The 18,590-nt window shown below is 41.4% G+C and overlaps 1 protein-coding gene across 2 annotated transcripts in view; it reads left to right on the plus strand.

Moving 5' to 3' along the window:
- Nucleotides 1-18,590, plus strand: part of KLHL28 (kelch like family member 28) — a 33,837-nt gene that overhangs the window by 8,755 nt on the left and 6,492 nt on the right. For both annotated transcript variants that reach the window (XM_053595359.1, XM_053595360.1), the window contains exons 2-4: nt 1,406-2,304; nt 14,806-15,249; nt 17,943-18,151. In XM_053595359.1, the coding sequence (XP_053451334.1) occupies nt 1,406-2,304; nt 14,806-15,249; nt 17,943-18,151 (1,552 nt within the window). The remainder of the gene's footprint in view (nt 1-1,405; nt 2,305-14,805; nt 15,250-17,942; nt 18,152-18,590) is intronic.

The raw sequence follows: 18,590 nt of genomic DNA on the forward strand, positions 1-18,590 counted from the left end.
TCTCTAAAAATATCTGGGCATTGTGGTGGGCGCCTGTAGTCCCAGCTACTCGGGAGGCTGAGGCAAGAGAATCACTTGAGCCTGAGAGTTTGAGGTTGCTGTGAGCTGTGACGCCATAGCACTTAACCCAGGGCAACAAAGTGAGAGTCTGTCTCGAAAAAAATTTTTTTTCTTTTCTTTTGTTCTTTTGTTACAGCAGATCCCTCTGCCTTCTTGTAAAGTACATGTTGATTATATTTTAGACCCACGTGGGTAATCCAAGTTAATTCCTCCCATCTCAAAATCCTTAATTACGTCTACAAAGTCCTTTCTTGCCATATAAAGTAACATTCACAGTTTCCAGGGATTAGCATGTGTATGTCTTTTGGGGAGCCAGTATTCCACCCACCACTGTCTTTATTGTCACTCTACTTGCTTTCTTTTCTTTCTCATCCCTTTTCTTCTCTCCTATTTTTATTCTTTTTCGTCTTAATGTTCTAAATTAATGATCAAGAGTTGAGTGGCTGTGATGTAAGATCAGTAGGCTAGCCTTATTGCCCCCCCAATGAAACATTTCATTCTGTTCACAATAATTTTTTGTTGTTATTGACAGTTAATTCATGAAATTCAGCACTTTCTACAAAAGCAGTTACTGAATTTTTGGGTAAAATATTTGAGTTAACTTAATATTTCAATTAAAATATCTGTCAGATGACAAATATCTAGTGTTATTTCGAATCTGATTTTCCTTTAAGCAGGTTTCCCTCATGTATTTGCATTTTGTTTTAGGGTTAGCTCATGACTTGAATTTAATGACTGGAAACAGAATGAAAGAGTTGGTAGAGTTTTGATCCAAAAGTTCGTTGTCCAGAGATCTTTATGGTTTGGGGCATATCATGTAAACTTTTAGGCCTCCATTTCCTAATATGTCCAATAAAGGAGTTGAATTATATGCTCTCTATGAAGAGCTAAATTGCCTCTTACTCAGTTCTGGTATTAGTATAAAGTATTTTTGAAAAAGAACGAGGCCGGACACAGCTCATATCTGCAATCCTAGCACTCTGGGAGGCTAAGGCAGGTAGATTGCAGGAGCTCAGGAATTTCAGATCAGCCTAAGCCAAACTGAGGCCCCATCGCTACTAAAAACAGAAAAATTAGTCAGGCATTGTGTTGGGTGCCTGTATCCCAGCTACTCAGGAGGCTGAGGCAAGAGGATCTCTTGAGCCCAAGAGACTGAGGTTGCTGCGAGCTATGATGATGCCAGGGCATTCTACCCAAAGTGATAGAGTGACACTCTGTCTCAATAAAACAACAACAAAAAGGCAAATAAATAACAAATCTGATTTATCTTGTACTATTTGGAAAACAGAATTATATTAGCAAGATTATTTTGAAATAACTGTGCATGCTTTCTGTTTTTCTGTAGATGGACCACACATCTCCGACCTACATGCTTGCTAACTTAGCCCACTTACATTCTGAACAACTTCTACAGGGCTTGAATCTTCTTCGCCAGCATCACGAACTCTGTGACATTATTCTTCGAGTAGGTGATGTTAAAATTCATGCTCACAAAGTGGTACTTGCCAGCATCAGCCCATATTTCAAAGCAATGTTCACTGGAAACCTTTCCGAGAAAGAGAATAGTGAAGTTGAGTTTCAGTGCATTGATGAGACTGCTCTCCAGGCCATTGTGGAGTATGCCTATACGGGGACTGTTTTTATTTCTCAGGACACAGTTGAATCCCTCCTGCCAGCAGCAAACCTTCTCCAGATAAAACTCGTCCTGAAAGAATGTTGTGCGTTTCTTGAAAGCCAGCTTGATCCTGGTAACTGTATTGGAATTTCTCGTTTTGCAGAAACATATGGTTGTCACGACCTTTATCTGGCAGCCACTAAATACATATGCCAGAATTTTGAAGCTGTTTGCCAGACTGAAGAGTTTTTTGAGCTTACACATGCTGATTTGGATGAAATTGTTTCTAATGACTGTTTGAATGTAGCTACTGAAGAGACAGTTTTTTATGCATTAGAGTCGTGGATCAAATACGATGTACAGGAACGCCAGAAATACTTAGCACAGCTACTAAACAGTGTACGACTACCACTGTTGAGTGTTAAGTTTCTCACTAGACTGTATGAAGCAAATCATCTCATTCGTGATGATCGCACTTGTAAACATCTTTTGAATGAAGCTCTGAAGTACCACTTTATGCCTGAACATAGACTCTCTCATCAGACAGTCCTGATGACACGACCTCGCTGTGCTCCCAAAGTACTTTGTGCAGTAGGAGGGAAATCTGGACTCTTTGCCTGTTTGGATAGGTAAATAGGAGACTTCCTTAAAGAAGTCATGCTAATAGATTTTATGCTTTTTAAATTGCAAATTTTCTATATTTTTAAAATAGTTTGCTTTTCCTTTTTACTTTTCTTTGTTTGCCTCTTTATTTTTCTCTCTTCCTCAAATACTATGCAGTTTTTTAAATCACATTGTCCTCCATTCTGTACAATACTCATCATTATTAATCGTTCACCTAAGCATGCACCCTTTCTCTAGCCTGGTTTCTCACTAGCTTTTCTTTCATTTTCTGTCTTCTTTTTTTTTCCTTTCTAGAACATTTACATCTTCATTTTAGTAGATGAGGTCAGAGGAGATTTATTGTTGTTAACTGTACGAGAATATGTTAAAGAAGAGAACTAGGAACCTTGGGGAGGGCACACTAGGGAGAGGAATGGGTTGGAATGAAACCAGTTAAGTAGAGGTACCACTAAAGAAATGAGAAAACAGGATATTGATATGTGATATAAATCATGGATGTCATGTGAAGTTTATTTTCTTTAGTGTAAGAATTTATTAAACACAATAGTAAAAAATACTTCCTTTTCTGGGCCAAGCTCAGTGGCTCATGGCTGTATATCCTAGCACTCTGGGAGGCCAAGGCGATTGGATTGCCTAAAGCCCGGTAGTTTGAGACCAGCCTGAGCAAGAGTGAGACCCTGTCTCTATAAATAGCAGGTGTTGTGGGGGACGTCTATTGTCCCAGCCACTTGGGAGACTGAGGCAAGAGAATCATTTCTGCCCAAGAGTTTGAGGTTGCTGTGAGCTGTGATGCCAGGACACTCTACCAAAGGCGGCAAGTGAGACTCTGTCTAAAACAACAAAGAAAAACAAACAAAAGACACAAAAAACTTAGACTAGGAGTTGTCATATAGTTTCTATAAAGGGCCAAGTAGTAAATATTTTAATCTTTGTGAGCCATGTCGTCTTTGTTGCAGCTACTCAACTTTTCTATTTTTAGTAGAGATGGGGTCTTGCTTTTACTCAGGCTAGTCTTGAACTCCTGGCATCAAGCAATCTTCCTGTCTAGGGCCTCCCAGAATGCTAGAATTATAGGTATGAGCCGCTGGATGCGCTGGTGTGCGCCTGTAGTCCCAGCTACTTGGGAGACTGAGACAGGAGGATCGCTTGCGTCCAGGAGTTATAGGCTATAGTGCGTTATGCCTATCGAGTGTCCGCACTAAGTTCAGCATCAATATGGTGACCTCCTGGGAGCAGGGGACCACCAGGTTGCCTAAGGAGGGGTGAACAGGCCCAGGTCAGAAATGGAGCAGGTCAAAATTCCCGTGCTGATCAATAGTCAGATTGCGCCTGTGAATAGCCACTGCACTCTAACCTGGGCAACATAGTAAGACCTGGTCTCTTAAAAAAAAAAAAAAAAAAAAAAAATTATAGGTGTGAGCCACCATGCCTGACTTTAATTATAGTCTAAATTGTTTATTGTTGAGATTATGCTATGAGTAGCATGTTACTTATGGTAGCTAATTATATGCCATTGTAGTGTAAGAGCAGCCGTAGTTGATACATAAATGAATAAGGACAGATGTGTTCCAAAAGGCCTTATTAACCCAGGTAGCTGGTGGGCCAAATTTGACCCAAGGCCATAGTTTGCCAATCCTTGACATAGAGAGTCATCTAAGTAACTTATATGTTCAAAATGTAGCTTGATGTTATCTTTGTTCTTTCCTTGGCTAGGATTGCTTCACAAAAACTTTTGTGTTTGATGTATTTGTTTAATACTGTGGATTTCTCTTTGGTCATTTCTAAAAATTTGGTAATTCCGTCTCCAGTGTGGTGAACTATTGACGGCTCATCACTGGCAACTCATATATTCCTGCATCTTTTAAAAAATGTCACTACATATTTTAATTGTAGTACTTTTTTTCTTCTTTTAAATTGAGATAGGATCTTATTCTGTTGCCCAAGCTAGAGTGCAGCGTGTCATCATAGCTCACTGCAACCTTAAACTCCTGAGCTCAGGTGATCCTCCCACCTCAGCCTCCTGAGTAGCTAGGACTATAGGTATATGCCACTATGTCAGGCCAACTTTTGTATTTTTTTGTAGAGACAGGGTCTTGCTCTTACTCAGGCTGGTCTTAAACTCCTGACATCAAGCAATCATCCTACCTAGTGCTCCCAGAGTGCTAGGGTTATAGGTGTGAGTCACCATGCCTGATCTTAATTATACTCTAAATTGTTTATTGTTGAGATTGTGCTGTGAGTAGAGAATTAGTTATGGTAGCTATACAAATTGCTTAACCTATTTTTTTTTTTTTTTTTTTTTTTTGAGACAGAGTTCACTATGTCGACCCGGGTAGAGTGCTCTGGTGTCACAGCTCACAGCAACCTCAAACTCTTGGGCTTAAGCAATTCTCTTGCCTCAGCCTCCCAAGTTTCTGGGACTACAGGTGCTTGCCACAACACCCGGCTATTTTTTGGTTGCAGTTGTTGTTGGTTAGCTGGCCCGGGCTGGGTTCGACCCCACCAGCCTTGGTGCATGTGGCCGGTGCCATAACCACTGTGCTACGGGCACCAAGCCTTAACTTTTATTCTTAAAGGCAGTGATAATTGGTGTGAAGTAAATAGTATTAGTCAAATGTCAAGACAAAAACTTTCAAATAATCATCTGCCTCTTATTTTGTCACCTATTAAAAATAACAAACATAAATTACTAAAGAGTCTTAAAAAATGCTCATATTTTTGGACCCTGCAATCTTTTATCATACAAATCTATCATAATGAAATTTTAAACGTATCTTTTGCACAAAAACTGTTTATTATACCATTATTTATAACTCTGAAAGAATTGGAACCAACTTGAATGATCATTCAATTTAATTCTACAAAAAAATAAACACACAATGTCGACACACTGCTAGATAATGGGTCTTTAATAAGTTTTAATTTAGTAAAGGAGACAAATATTTAGACAATTGTAATGCATAGTGTTAATGCAGTATTAAAATTAACGTTATAGAACTATTAGGGAAAGGCATTTGTCTTATTTGAGGGACTTAGGGAAGGATTATAGACAAGTTAATATCTAAGCTGAGTGTGGAAGGCTAAGCAAGAACCAAGTGAAGAAAGGGGGATGGTCATAGGGAAAGTGCAAAGACACAATGGCATTATACAGTATGGGACTGCAGGGAACTAAAAGCTGTCTGATATCCAGAAGTATATGTTCTAACCAACAAATGTCAATCAATGGTCATTACGAACCAAGTCAAAGAAATTACTGTAACTCAGAAGCCAAAAGTCAAATACCATGTTCTCATTTATAAGCAGGAGCTGAGTGATGTATATGCAGATGCAGAGAGTGGAATAATAGACATTGGAGACTTAGAAAGGTGGGAGGGTAGGATGGGGGTGAGGAATAAGAAATCACCTAATGGGAACAAGGTATACTGTTCAGGTGATGGTTACACAGAAAGCTCAGACTTCCCCAGTCTGCAGTATATCCATGAGACACACCTACACTTGTACTCCCTACATGTATTTTTACAAAAAAGAAGCTATTGTATGCTATGATAAAAAGAATTTATGTGGGTTGCAAAGCTATTCCAAGGATAGTAGTGAAATGATCAGATTTTTTATTAGATCATTCTGGATGCATTATGAAGAAAGAGGATTGGCATCAGAGTGACTAGAAGTACAGACAGGAGGCTGGGTTCAGTGGCTCATGCCTGTATTCCTAGCACTCTGAGAGGCTGAGGCAGGTGGCTTGCCTGAGCTTAGGAGTTCAAGACCAGCCTGAGCAAGAGTGAGAACCTGTCTCTAAAAATATCTGGGTGTTGTGGGGGATGCCTGTAGTCCCAGATACTCAGGAGGCTGAGGCAAGAGGATCAGTTGAGCCCAAGAGCTTGAAGTTGTGACGCCACAGCACTCTACCCAGGCACAGAGTAAGACTGTCTCAAAAAAAAAAAAAAAAAAGCAGTACAGACAAGAGATTTGAAGGTCCTGAATTAGGATAGAAATAGCAAAGATAAAGAATGGGACATTAAGCATTTAAAAGAGTAAATTGACCAGATTTGGTATTTAAGTGGATGAGGGAAGGAGTAGTGAGGCAAAGGGAGGAATTCAAGATGAGCCGAGGTTGTTCCTGGGGACTGGGCCGGTGATTGGATGATTGGATGGATGGTTATATACAGAGAGAGAAGGGAAGAATTAATGAATGAATATGGGAGGAGGAACTACCCTAAGCAGAAAAGTAATGTGTTTAGTTTTGGAATTCCTGAGTTTGAAGTACCTGTGAAATATCCAAGTGAAAGATTTTGAATTGCTTGCTGGGTATGAGTACACAGCTCAAAACAGATCAGGGCTGGAAATTTGGAAATCATTTGTGTGTAGTGTAATTTAAAGATATAAATTAGAAGCATGAAGTTTTCTATGCGTTCCTTGACTAGTTTAAATGTTCCACCTTTCTGCCCAGTGAGAACATATAGAAAGGAAGAAGAGTTTGGCGCCTGTAGCTCAGCAGCTAGGGCACCGACCACATACACCCGGGTTGGCAGGTTCGAACCCAGCCCAGGCCTGCCAAACAACAATGACAACTATAACCAAAAAAAAAAAAAAAACAACCAAACAAACAAACATAGCCAGGCATTGTGGTGGGAACCTGCAGTCCCAGCTACTTGGGAGGCTGAGACGAGAGAATAGCTTAAGCCCGAGAGTTTGAGGTTGCTGTGAGCTGTGATGCTACAGCACTCCAGGCACTCTGCCGAGGGCGACACAATAAAACTCTGTCTCAAAAAATAAATAAAAAAATAAAAAAAGAAAAGGATTGATTTATGAATTAAAATCTAGGGAACACTAAGATGACAGCAGGGACAGTTTTTGAGATAGGAGAACAAGAGCTGATAGTGTCATGAAAGCCACCCACGGAATGGAAGTGTGTCAAGGAAAGAATGTGATCAGCGATGTAAAATGCATCGAAAAGATCAAGGTGGATAATGAGGAAAAGGTGGCTGTTAGGTTTGACAGTAGGGAGATCATTAATAACTTTTGGTGGAGTAATTGTAGGAATGCTATGGATACATTATTGTGGTTTTGGAAGTGAATAAAAAGTAAGGAAATACACTGAGTGAATACTATTCTTCTAAGAATTTTGGCAGAGACAAGAAGAGAGTTAAGGCAGTACCTGATGGAGTTGGGAAGTTTTTGTTTGGTGGTTCTGTTTTCTTGAAGAGAGACATGAATGTGATTGTAATCAGATGCCAGTAAGTAGGGTGAAGACAGAGCAGTGGTCACTGATGAAGCAAGATCTCAGAAGAAATTGAAGGGGGCAGTATCAAAAGCAAGGATAGAAGGTTTTAAACAGGAGGAAGAGGAAGTCTTCATGCCTGGAGATCAGAACATAGGGGCAGATTTACTGGTGGAAGGGAGAGGTGAGAGCAGAGCTTAAGATAAAATCCTGTCCAGTGGCTTCAATATGTTCCTTCAACTAGGGGAAGGTCTCTAGAGAAGGAAGTGGAGCTTAGGTAGGCAGCTTAAGGAAACTGGAAAAACTCCCACAATGTTGCTGTTTCTACTTGCACGAAGGGAGGCCTAAGGATGGCAGTATACTGAAAGTGTTTCTGAAAAATTGTGCAAGTTCATTAAATGTTGAGTGGATGTTTGGGCATGTCACTCAACACTGTAAATCATAGGTCTAATCTCAAGAAAGAAACTCCTTGCAACTGATTATCATTAATCCTCTGCTGTGGTTTGAATGTGTTGGAAATTTAATTGCCACTGGAACGGTATTAGGAGGTAGGGCCTTTAAGAAGTATTTTTTTTTTTGTAGAGACAGAGTCTCACTTTACCGCCTTTGGTCGAGTGCCATGATGTCACAGGACTCACAGCAACCTCTAGCTCTTGGGCTTCCGCAATTCTCTTGCCTCAGCCTCCCGAGCAGCTGGGACTACAGGCGCCCGCCACAACGCCTGGCTATTTTTTGGTTACAGTTCAGCAGGGGCTGGGTTTGAACCCACCACCCTCGGTATATGGGGCTGGCGCCCTACTCACTGAGCCACAGGCGCCACCCAGGTCTTTAGGCCAGGATGGCTCTGCCTTCAGAAAGGGATTAATACCTTTGCTACAGGAATTAGTTAGTTATCACTCTTTTTTTTTTTTTTCTTTTTTTTTCAGAGTCTCAAGCTGTCGCCCTGGGTAGAGTGCCGTGGCGTCACAGCTCATAGCAACTCCATACTCCTGGGCTTAAGCAATTCTCTTGCCTTAGCCTCTGAAGCAGCTGGGACCACAGGTGCCCACCACAATGCATGGCTGTTTTTTGGTTGTAGTTGTTGTTGTTTGGCAGGCCCGGGCTGGTTTTGAACCCGTCAGCTCAGGTGTATATGGCTGGCACACTAGCCCTGAGCTGTAGGTGCTGAGCCAGGAGTTGGCTAGTCACCTCTCTGCCTGGCAGGCACCCTGGCTTGTTTGCCATGTGATTGATGCCTTCCACCATGGGATGACCCTCCCCCGATGTAGGTGCCATGCTTTTGGACCGTCTAGCCTCCAGAACTGTAAGCCAAATAAATTTTGTTCTTTGTAAATTACCTAGTCTGTAGTGTTCTAACAACAGAAAATAGACAAAGAGAAAAATGGACCCAAGAAGGGGAAGGAAGACATTGTAATAACAAATACTCTTTTTGTTTTTGAGACAGTCTCAGTCTATTGTCAGACTACAGTGCCATGATGTCAGCCTAGCTCACAGCAACCTCAAACTCCTGGTCCTGTGATCCTCCTGCCTCAGCCTCCCAAGTATCTAGGTCTATAGATACCTACTACAACATCTGTTTTTTTTTTTTTTATTTTTAGTAGATATGGGGGTCTCATTCTTGCTCAGGCTGGTCTTGAACTCCTGAGCTCAAGGGATCCTCCCAAAATGCCAGGATTACAGGCGTGAGCCTCTGTGCCTAGCCATATGACAGATACTTAGAAATATGGAAGTGACTTTGGCACTAGCTGATGGGTGGAAGCTGAAAGAATTTGGAGGAGCAGGCTAAAAGAAGCCTAGATGGTTGTGAATGGAATGTTAAGGGTGATTCAGGTGAGGGCTCAAAAGAGGAGAACTGTAGGGAAAGTCTGAAACTTCTTAGAGATTATTTAGGTGATTGTGATCAGAATGTTGGTAGAAATATGGACATTAAAGGCCATTCCAGTGAGGTAGGAAAACTGGAGTAAAAGCCGTCGAGTAGCAAATACCTTGACTGAATTATGTTCCTAGGACTTTATGGGATGCAGAACTTAAGAGTGATGAACTAGGGAATCTGGTGGGAGAAGACAGCAAAGCCTTCATGGTGCCTTGGAAGCTGAGGAGTGGGGCCATCCCCAGGACCACAGAACTATAGTACTCTCAGTATGCAACGTCAGCCTGGAAGAGATGTGGGCGCAAGACTCCCACCTGTGAGAGCTACACAAGCCCAGTCCAGCAGATGTGTGGAGGCAAGGCCACTCTAGGTCTTGAGGGTCCACCTCCTGCCTCAGTGTATCCAGGAGTCAAAGGGGCCTGTTACTCCTTCTCTTCCCTGTTTCTCCCCTTTGGAATGGGAATGTCTATCGAATGCCTGTCCCACCATTGTACTTTGGAAGTAGATAACTGGTTTTGATTTCACAGGCTCACAGCTGGAGGGAATTTGCCTCAGAATGAATCATGTCTTAAGTCAGACCCATATAAGACTTAGATGAGACTATGGACTTTGAACATTTGAGTTGATGCTGGAAAGAGTTAAGACTTTTGGGGCTATTTTTTTTTTTTTGCAGTTTTTGGCTGGTGCTGGGTTTGTACCCACCGCCTCCAGCATATGGGGCCAGCGCCCTACTCTTGTGAGCCACAGGCGCCACCCCTTTTGGGGCTATTTTGATAGAATACACATTTTGCGTGTGAAAAGGACATTAATTTGGGGGACCAGGGTCTAGTTTTATGGTTTGAAATGTTCTCCCAAAGTTCATATGTGTTGGAAACTTAATTACCATTGGAACTGTATTAAGAGCAGGGGCCTTTAAAGATAATTTGAACCATGAACTCAGTAAAGTTCTTTAGAAATCACCCAATCCTGCGGTGCCTGTGGCTCAGTGACTAGGGTGCAGGCCCCATATACCGAGGGTAGTGGGTTCAAACCTGGCCCTGGCCAAACTGCAACAAAAAATAGCTGGGCGTTGTGGAGGGCGCCTGTGGTCCCAGCTACTCAGGAGGGTAAGGCAAGAGAATTGCGTAAGTTCAAGAGCTGGAGGTTGCTGTGAGCTGTGACGCCATGGCACTCCACCAAGGGTGACAAAATGAGACTCTGTCTCAAAAAAAAAAAAAAGAAAGAAATCACCCAGTCTGTGGTGTTCTGTTATAGCAACAGAAAATGGACTAAGACACTCTGAAAACACCATAGGTCTGATGTCATACCTATTTACCTGAATCATCTCCAGAAATCTTTAACTTCTAGATAATCCATCATGTTAAACTTTAGTCTTTTTTTTATTTTTTATTTTTTTGAGACAGTCTCACCATGTCACCTTCAGTAGAGTGCTCTGGCGTCATAGCTCACAGCAACCTCAAACTCTTGGGCTTAAGTGATTCTCTTGCCTCAGCCTCCCAAGTAGCTGGGACTACAGGTGCCACAACGCTTGGTTATTTTTTGTTGTAGTTGTCATTGTTGTTTAGCAGGCCCAGGCCTGGTTCCAACCCACCAGCCTTGGTATATGTGGCTGGCGCCCTAATCACTGAGCTACAGGCGCTGAGCTTAAACTTTAGTCTTATTGTCACTGACAGGTTTATTTCCTCACACCAACAAATTTTTCAGTTCTCCAACACCAGCTGGGTGTCTAACAATTCAATTCAGCTCTTTCACTAACCCTTCAGAGTTAGCCCATACCCCACAGGTTAAGGGCTCAGTCTCACAAGACTGTCCCTACTTCAGGCACAGCCTTTGTTTTACCAATAACTTCAACACCTTCAAAATCTTGGTTCACACATTCCATTCTCTGGTCACCACCTTTCTAGCGTCTTTACTTCAGTACATATATTCAAACGATTCTTTGTTTCTTTGGGACCTTCAGGAGTTTTGATCCATTGGCTCTGTAATCACTTAGGAGAGCTGACTGCCCTTCAACCACAGGTTCTCAGCCTCACAGCTTAGATTCCAGGAGCATCACTGTCATTGTTCCTTTGAATACACCCATGGCTCCCTTGCCTGCCTCTCTCGCTCTCTCTTTCCTTTTTTGCTGTTAACAAAGTTCTTTATCGCTAAACAGAATGTATTTGCAGGTTGCAACACAGTATTTATAGATCATGAAATACAAAAGATCACTTATATGATTAACATTTAGAAAACACTGTCTTGAGTATTACAGTTTGATGAATTTTTTCACTTTTTTTAAATTTCAAGTTATTACAGGAGTACAAATTTTTTGGTTACACGAGTTGCTCTTACAATGCTTGAAACATGGTTATAGGTATGCCCATCATTCCCTTGCCTTTCTGTCCCTCCATTGTACTCATCTAGTTAAATTCAATCCTTCCCTTAACGTTGTGACCGCAACCTGGGAGCAGGATGTAGGCCGAGTAACCCCTCTGCATTTTCCTAATCAGTTCACTCTTTTTCTTCCTGGGAGGCCTATCTCACACCTTCTGCTCTCTCCATAAAAATACCCCACACCTCTTCTCCTCACCTTCTAACTCTTAGCTTGGTTACCTTATCTCTCATTTTACTGAATAGAAGCAACCAGCAGAGAACTACCCTTCCATCACCAAATCTACCAAGTTACTTCTGTCTCAGGCAGGCCCCTCCTCTTATTTCCTTACTCATTAGATTCCATTCCCTGTCCATTACACAATCTGCTCTTCCAGTTGTGGCATCTCTGTCCCGTGCCATCACCTTCTTCCACTGTAGAGCATCCTTGCCTCCAGCATACAACATATTCAGGTTGGTTCCCAGATTAAATTAATCTTCTGTGGTCCACGTGGTCTTTCTCTGCTCTACTTTGTAGCTACCTCCTAATACTTATTTTACTCTTTATAGTAAAAATCATCAGAAAAGTTGACCATGCCCACTTTTTTTTCATTTCCTCATCTCCCATTCCCTTTTGAACCACTCCAATTAAGATTTATTCCCCCTACCTCTCTGAAACTGCTCTTGTTAAGGTCAAATTGTTCCCTAACATATTATTCTCATTGGATTGGAACAAATTCACATTTTTAGAACAAGCATTATAACAAAACTGATTACAAAAAGGAAGTCAGTAATTATTAGATGAATGAATGTACTTTGATCATACTGGATGGAGGATATATATTTTTTGCTATTGCATTTTTTTTTTTTTTTGTAGAGACAGAGTCTCACTGTACTGCCCTCGGGTAGAGTGCCGTGGCGTCACACCGGCTCACAGCAACCTCTAACTCTTGGGCTTACGCGATTCTCTTGCCTCAGCCTCCCGAGCAGCTGGGACTACAGGCGACCGCCACGATGCCCGGCTATTTTTTTTTGTTGTTGCAGTGTGGCCAGGGCTGGGTTTGAACCCGCCACCCTCGGCATATGGGGCCAGTGCCCTACTCACTGAGCCACAGGCGCCGCTTGCTATTGCATTATTGAGTTTGGGGACATTAGCTACCTTTTCCCAACATTTGGGGAGTAATGCAACGCACAGAAGACCATATATCATATGCATAGGGTATCAAGAAGAATCAGCCAGATTAATAGACTATTAACACCTTAAAGTCCCTGTGTGTCCCCCCTTAACGTACCTTCCTCCCTCTGTCAGAAGTAACCACTCTCCTGAATTTTCTGTGTATTATTCCTTTCCTTTTAATTATAATTTTGCCACATACTATATGTGCTCCAACATATTGTTAGGTTTTTGCATATTTTTATATAAATACATTAATACTTATTTTTCAGAGATGTGTTTTTCACTGAACAGTAGGTTTATGAAATTTATGAGATTGCATGAAGCAATAGTTCATTTACTTTATTTGGCAGGTAATATTATAGTATATGGCTATAATATATTTCTTTCTTTCTAAAATAAAAATGTTCACCTTCAGTATTTTAAAGTGTTACACACCTACAGAAAAATATACAAATCCCAGCTGTTTAGGTCAGTGACTTACCACAAAGTGAAAATGACATACTAGTTTCAGAGATCGTACATAACCATCACCCAGAAGCCACCTTTGAGCTCCTTTCTTCTCCCCAAAGGTAAACACAATCCTCACTTCTAATAAGCAGACTAGTTTCACCTGGTTTTTTTTGTTTTTTTTTTTTTAGACAGAGTGTTACTATGTTGCCCTTGGTAGAGTGCCACGGTGTCACAGCTCACAGCAATCTCTAACTCTTGCCTCAGCCTCCCGAATAGCTGGGACTACAGGCGCTCACCTCAACGCCTGGCTCTTTTTTTGTTGTTGTAGTTGTTGTTCAGCAGGCCTGGACCAGGTTTGAACCCGCCCACTCTGGTGTATGTGGCTGGTGCCCCTGAGCTACAGGCGCAGAGCCAGTTTTGCCTGTTTTTGAACTGGTATTAATGAAGTTATACAGCATATATTCTTTGGAGTTTGGCTTCTTTCTCTCAACATTATATATGTAAGATTTACCCCCAGCTTCATGTAGCTGTAGTTTGTTCATTTTCATCGCTGTAGATAATGTTCTCATGTATAATATGCCACAATTTACTTACTCTTTTTATAGTTGATGAATGTTTGGATTGTTTCCAGTCTGGGGCTATTACAAACAATGCTGCTGTGAAAGAATATTCTTATACATGTACATACACATGGATTTTTCTTGTGTATATGTCTAAGAGCGGACTCGCTTGTTCGTAGGACAGATCAGCCACACCTTATTTAACCTTTCCCCTTTTGATGGGTGATTGTTGTGCTTGTGTGGCCATTTCTGTAGATACAAAACTGACTACAGTAGACATTCAATAGAATAAATACATAGATGGCTCGGCGCCCGTAGCACAGTGGTTATGGTGCCAGCCACATGCACCAAAGGTGGTGGGTTCAAACCCGGCCCGGGCCAGCTAAACAACTGCAACAAAAAAATAGCCGGGCGTTGTGGTGGGCGCCTGTAGTCCCAGCTGCTTGGGAGGCTGAGGCAGGAGAACCGCTTGAGCCCAAGAGAGTGAGGTTGCTGGGAGCTGTGTTGCCAGGGCACGCTACCGAGGGTGACATAGTGAGACTCTTGTCTCAAAAAAAAAAGAATAAATACATAGAAATGTAATGGCTGAGTCAGTGAGTCAGTGGACGTGTGTATCTTCAACTTGATGGGGTAATGTAAAATTGCTTCCCAGAATAGTTCATGCCAGTTTACACTTGTACCAACAGAGTGTGTGTTCCTTACTACACTTTCTTGCCAGCTGTTGTTATCTCACTTTACGTTTTTGCCAAGGTGGAAGATGTATCATGGTTTACTGTGACTTTAGTTTGCGTGTCCCTGATTACTAATGAGATTAAATAAATTTTGGTTTATGGGCCATTTTGAGTTTTTAAATTTTAACTTTTTCTTCTTATGCTTTAGTGTGGAGATGTACTTTCCTCAAAATGACTCTTGGATTGGTTTGGCACCCCTAAACATTCCTCGCTATGAATTTGGAATATGTGTTTTAGACCAAAAAGTGTATGTTATAGGTGGTATTGAAACTAATGTGCGTCCTGGGGTCACTATCAGAAAACATGAAAATTCAGTGGAATGCTGGAATCCGGATACAAATACCTGGACTTCGCTAGAGAGAATGAATGAGAGCCGAAGTACCCTTGGAGTAGCAGTACTTGCAGGAGAGCTTTATGCTTTAGGCGGTTACGATGGACAGTCTTACTTACAATCTGTAGAGAAGTATATTCCCAAAATAAGAAAATGGCAGCCTGTGGCACCCATGACTACCACAAGAAGTTGTTTTGTCGCAGCTGTACTGGATGGAATGATCTATGCCATTGGCGGATATGGTCCTGCCCACATGAACAGGTATCTAAATTAATAATCAATTGTGTATTATGTTGCATTGATTAATAGAATAAAGAAATGGGAATTTAATTCCTATATGTCTATACAATCTTATAATGAATCATAAACTAAAAGCATTATTTAAAATTAATTTTTGCCCTTTCTTTCTTCTTCTTTTTTTTTTTTTTTAGATATGGGGTCTCACTATGTTGCCCAGGTTGGTCTCATACTCCTGGCCTCAAGCCAGGGATTAGAGGCATAAAGCCTCTGAGCTCAGTCTATATTCTTATTCTGTAATCACACATATATATGAGTTGTAGTGGATTCTGAATTTGAGATTTCTATATTATGTAGTATTCTCTGGAGAAATATATAGTATATGGGAAAATAAAAGTAAAAAGTTACTGCTTATATGGAAAATTAGTTGTAATTTTGAACTTTTATTGAAAATTAATGTTCTAGGCCAGGCACAGTGGCTCACACCTATAATCCTAGCACTTTGGGAGTCCAAGGCAAGTGGATTGCTTGAGTTCAGGAGTTTGAGACCAGCTTGAGGAAGAGTGAGACCCTGTCTCTACTAAAACTAGAAAAACCATATGGGCGCTGTGGCAGGTGCCTGTAGTCCCAGCTACTTGGGAGGCTGAGGCAAAAGAATTGCTTAAGCCCATGAGTTTGAGGCTGCTGTGAACTGTGACACCAGGGTACTCTACTGAGGGTGACAAAGTGAGACTCTATCCCCCAAAAAACAAAATTTGTAAGATAAAATGTTAAGTCTTTTAATTGTGAGATAATGCTCTTGAAGTTTAAGGTCTTGCTTCAAAGATTTGGGTCTAATGTTTATTTATTTATTTTTTTGAGACAGAGTCTCACTTTGTCACCCTCAGTAGAGTGCTTTGGTGTCACAGCTCACAGCAACCTCAAACTCTTGGGCTTAAGTAATTCTCTTGCCTCAGCCTTCCAAATAGCTGGGACTACAGGTACCCACCACAACGCCTGGCTATTTTTTGTTACAGTTGTCATTGTTGTTTAGCTGGCCTGGGCTGGGTTCGAACATGCCACCCTCAGTGTATGTGGCCAGCGCCATGACCATTGTGCTACAGGCGCTGAGCCAGGTCTAATGGTTTTTATTACGATGTTTTAATATGTATCATGAACTCGAGAAAGACGTCACCACCTCTCAAATGATAAGGTTTTTCAGCCAGGTAGGTCACGACCAGAATGAGTTCAACAAGATTACCTGTGTGCCTTTGTGCCCTCTTTGTGGCAAAAACATAGGCTTAAAGAGCTTCTGGAATTTTTTTTTTTTTTTTTGAGACAGAGTCTCAAGCTGTCACCCTGGGTAGAGGGCGTTGGTGTCAGAGCTCACAGCAACCTCAAACTCTTAGGCTTAAGCGATTCTCTTGCCTCAGTGTCTTAAGTAGCTGGGAAATAGGCGCCCACCGCAACGCCTGGCTATTTTTCGGTTATAGTTGTCATTGTTTTTTGGCAGGTCCAGGCTGGGTTTGGACCTGCCAGCTCTGATGTGTGTTGCTGGCGCCCTAGCCTGAGCTACAGGTGCCAAACCAAGCTTCTGGAATTTTTTAGGGAAGCTTTTTTGGAAATCATGATTTGCTTTCGATTTCCTTAATGTAACTTGGAAATGACAATTTTCTGGAATCCAGTTTTGACTTAAATTCCTGAATTCTCCTACATTATTATGAGATTACTATGATTAGCCAGTTTGTATTATAAAATCTATAGTGATTGATTGTTTTGCAGTAAGCCATATGAAATCTGTGAGAAAAAAAAGTGTTGTTTTTCTTTCTCTTGTCTTTTTCTTAGCTGTGTAGGAGATCTTAATATCCTTAAAAAATCTGTTCTCAGGGTGGCGTCTGTGGCTCAAAGGGGAGGGCGCGGTCCCATATGCCAGAGGTGGTGGGTTCAAACCCAGCCCTGGCCAAAATCCACACACACACCAAAAAAAAAAAAAAAATCTGTTCTCAATTTGTGATTTCTAAAGTACTTTCCCATGCATACTCCTTTGACTTTAATCTTATTTGGGTCCTTAGAGGTTGCATTGCCCTCATTTTTACAGGTGAGAGGAAATGACTTATTCAGAAGTGCATGAATCCAAAATAGTAGAGCTAGGGTTCATTCAGCTCTAAGAATTTGTGTTAGCGGCTCGGCCCCTTGTAGCTCAGCAGCTGGGGCACCAGCCACATGCACAGGAGCTGGCGAGTGGAGCCCAGCCCGGGCCTACCAAACAACGGTGACAACTACAACCAAAAAATACAGCCGGGCGTTGTGGTAGGTGCCTGTAGTCCAGCTACTTGGGAGGTTGAGGCAGGAGAATCGCTTAAGCCCAAGAGTTTGAGGTTGCTATGAACTGTGATGCCACAGCACTCTACCGAAGGTGACATAGTGAAACTGTCTCAAAAAAAAAAAAAAAAAATAAAGAAGAATTTGTGTTAGTACCTGAACCCAGGTCTTCTGACTCTAAGTTCTATCCTTTTAATATTCTCTGCTGTTTACCCAGTATAATGGAATGTTCATAGATAAGCTTTTATCCCTGCATCTTGTCAGCAAAATCTAAACATTTGGGGCAAACTACTCTTGTTTTTTGTCTGTCTGTTTATTTGAACTTTTAAAATTAAAGTGAGTTTTAGTTTTGCTTTGGCAAGAAGAGTGACACAAAGGATCTGTAAATTAATTATTTCTTTTGTGAACGTTTTCAGTGTGGAGCGTTATGATCCAAGTAAGGACTCCTGGGAGATGGTTGCATCCATGGCAGATAAAAGGATTCACTTCGGTGTGGGTGTCATGCTAGGCTTCATTTTTGTGGTGGGTGGTCATAATGGTGTCTCTCACTTGTCAAGCATTGAAAGATATGATCCTCATCAAAATCAGTGGACTGTGTGTCGGCCAATGAAAGAACCCAGAACAGGTAATAATATTTTACTACTTTTTAAACATGGAGGGCAGCGTTTTCTACAGTGATGTTCTTGGGATAATAGTTCTGTGGAATATAAAAATAACAACGGATTACTTGTCCAGAAAAAAACCCTTTTTTGAAATAAACTTGGCTGAGGCAAGAGAATCATTTAAGCTCAAGAGTTTGAGGTTGCTGTGTGCTGTGATGCCATGGCACTCCACCGAGGGTAACATAGTGAGATTTTGTCTTGTGTGCCTGTAGTCCCAGCTATTTGGAAGGCTGAGGCAAGAGAATTGCTTAAGCTCAAGAGTTTGAGGTTGCTGTGAGCTGTGACGCCACAGCACTCTACTGATGGTGACAAAGTGAGACTCTGTCTCAAAAAAATAAATAAATATTAGACTCAAATCTTTGAAGCAAGACCTTAAACTTAAGAGCATTATCTCAAAATTAA

This window comes from Nycticebus coucang, chromosome 6, assembly GCF_027406575.1.
Source record: "Nycticebus coucang isolate mNycCou1 chromosome 6, mNycCou1.pri, whole genome shotgun sequence".
NCBI lineage: Eukaryota > Metazoa > Chordata > Mammalia > Primates > Lorisidae > Nycticebus > Nycticebus coucang.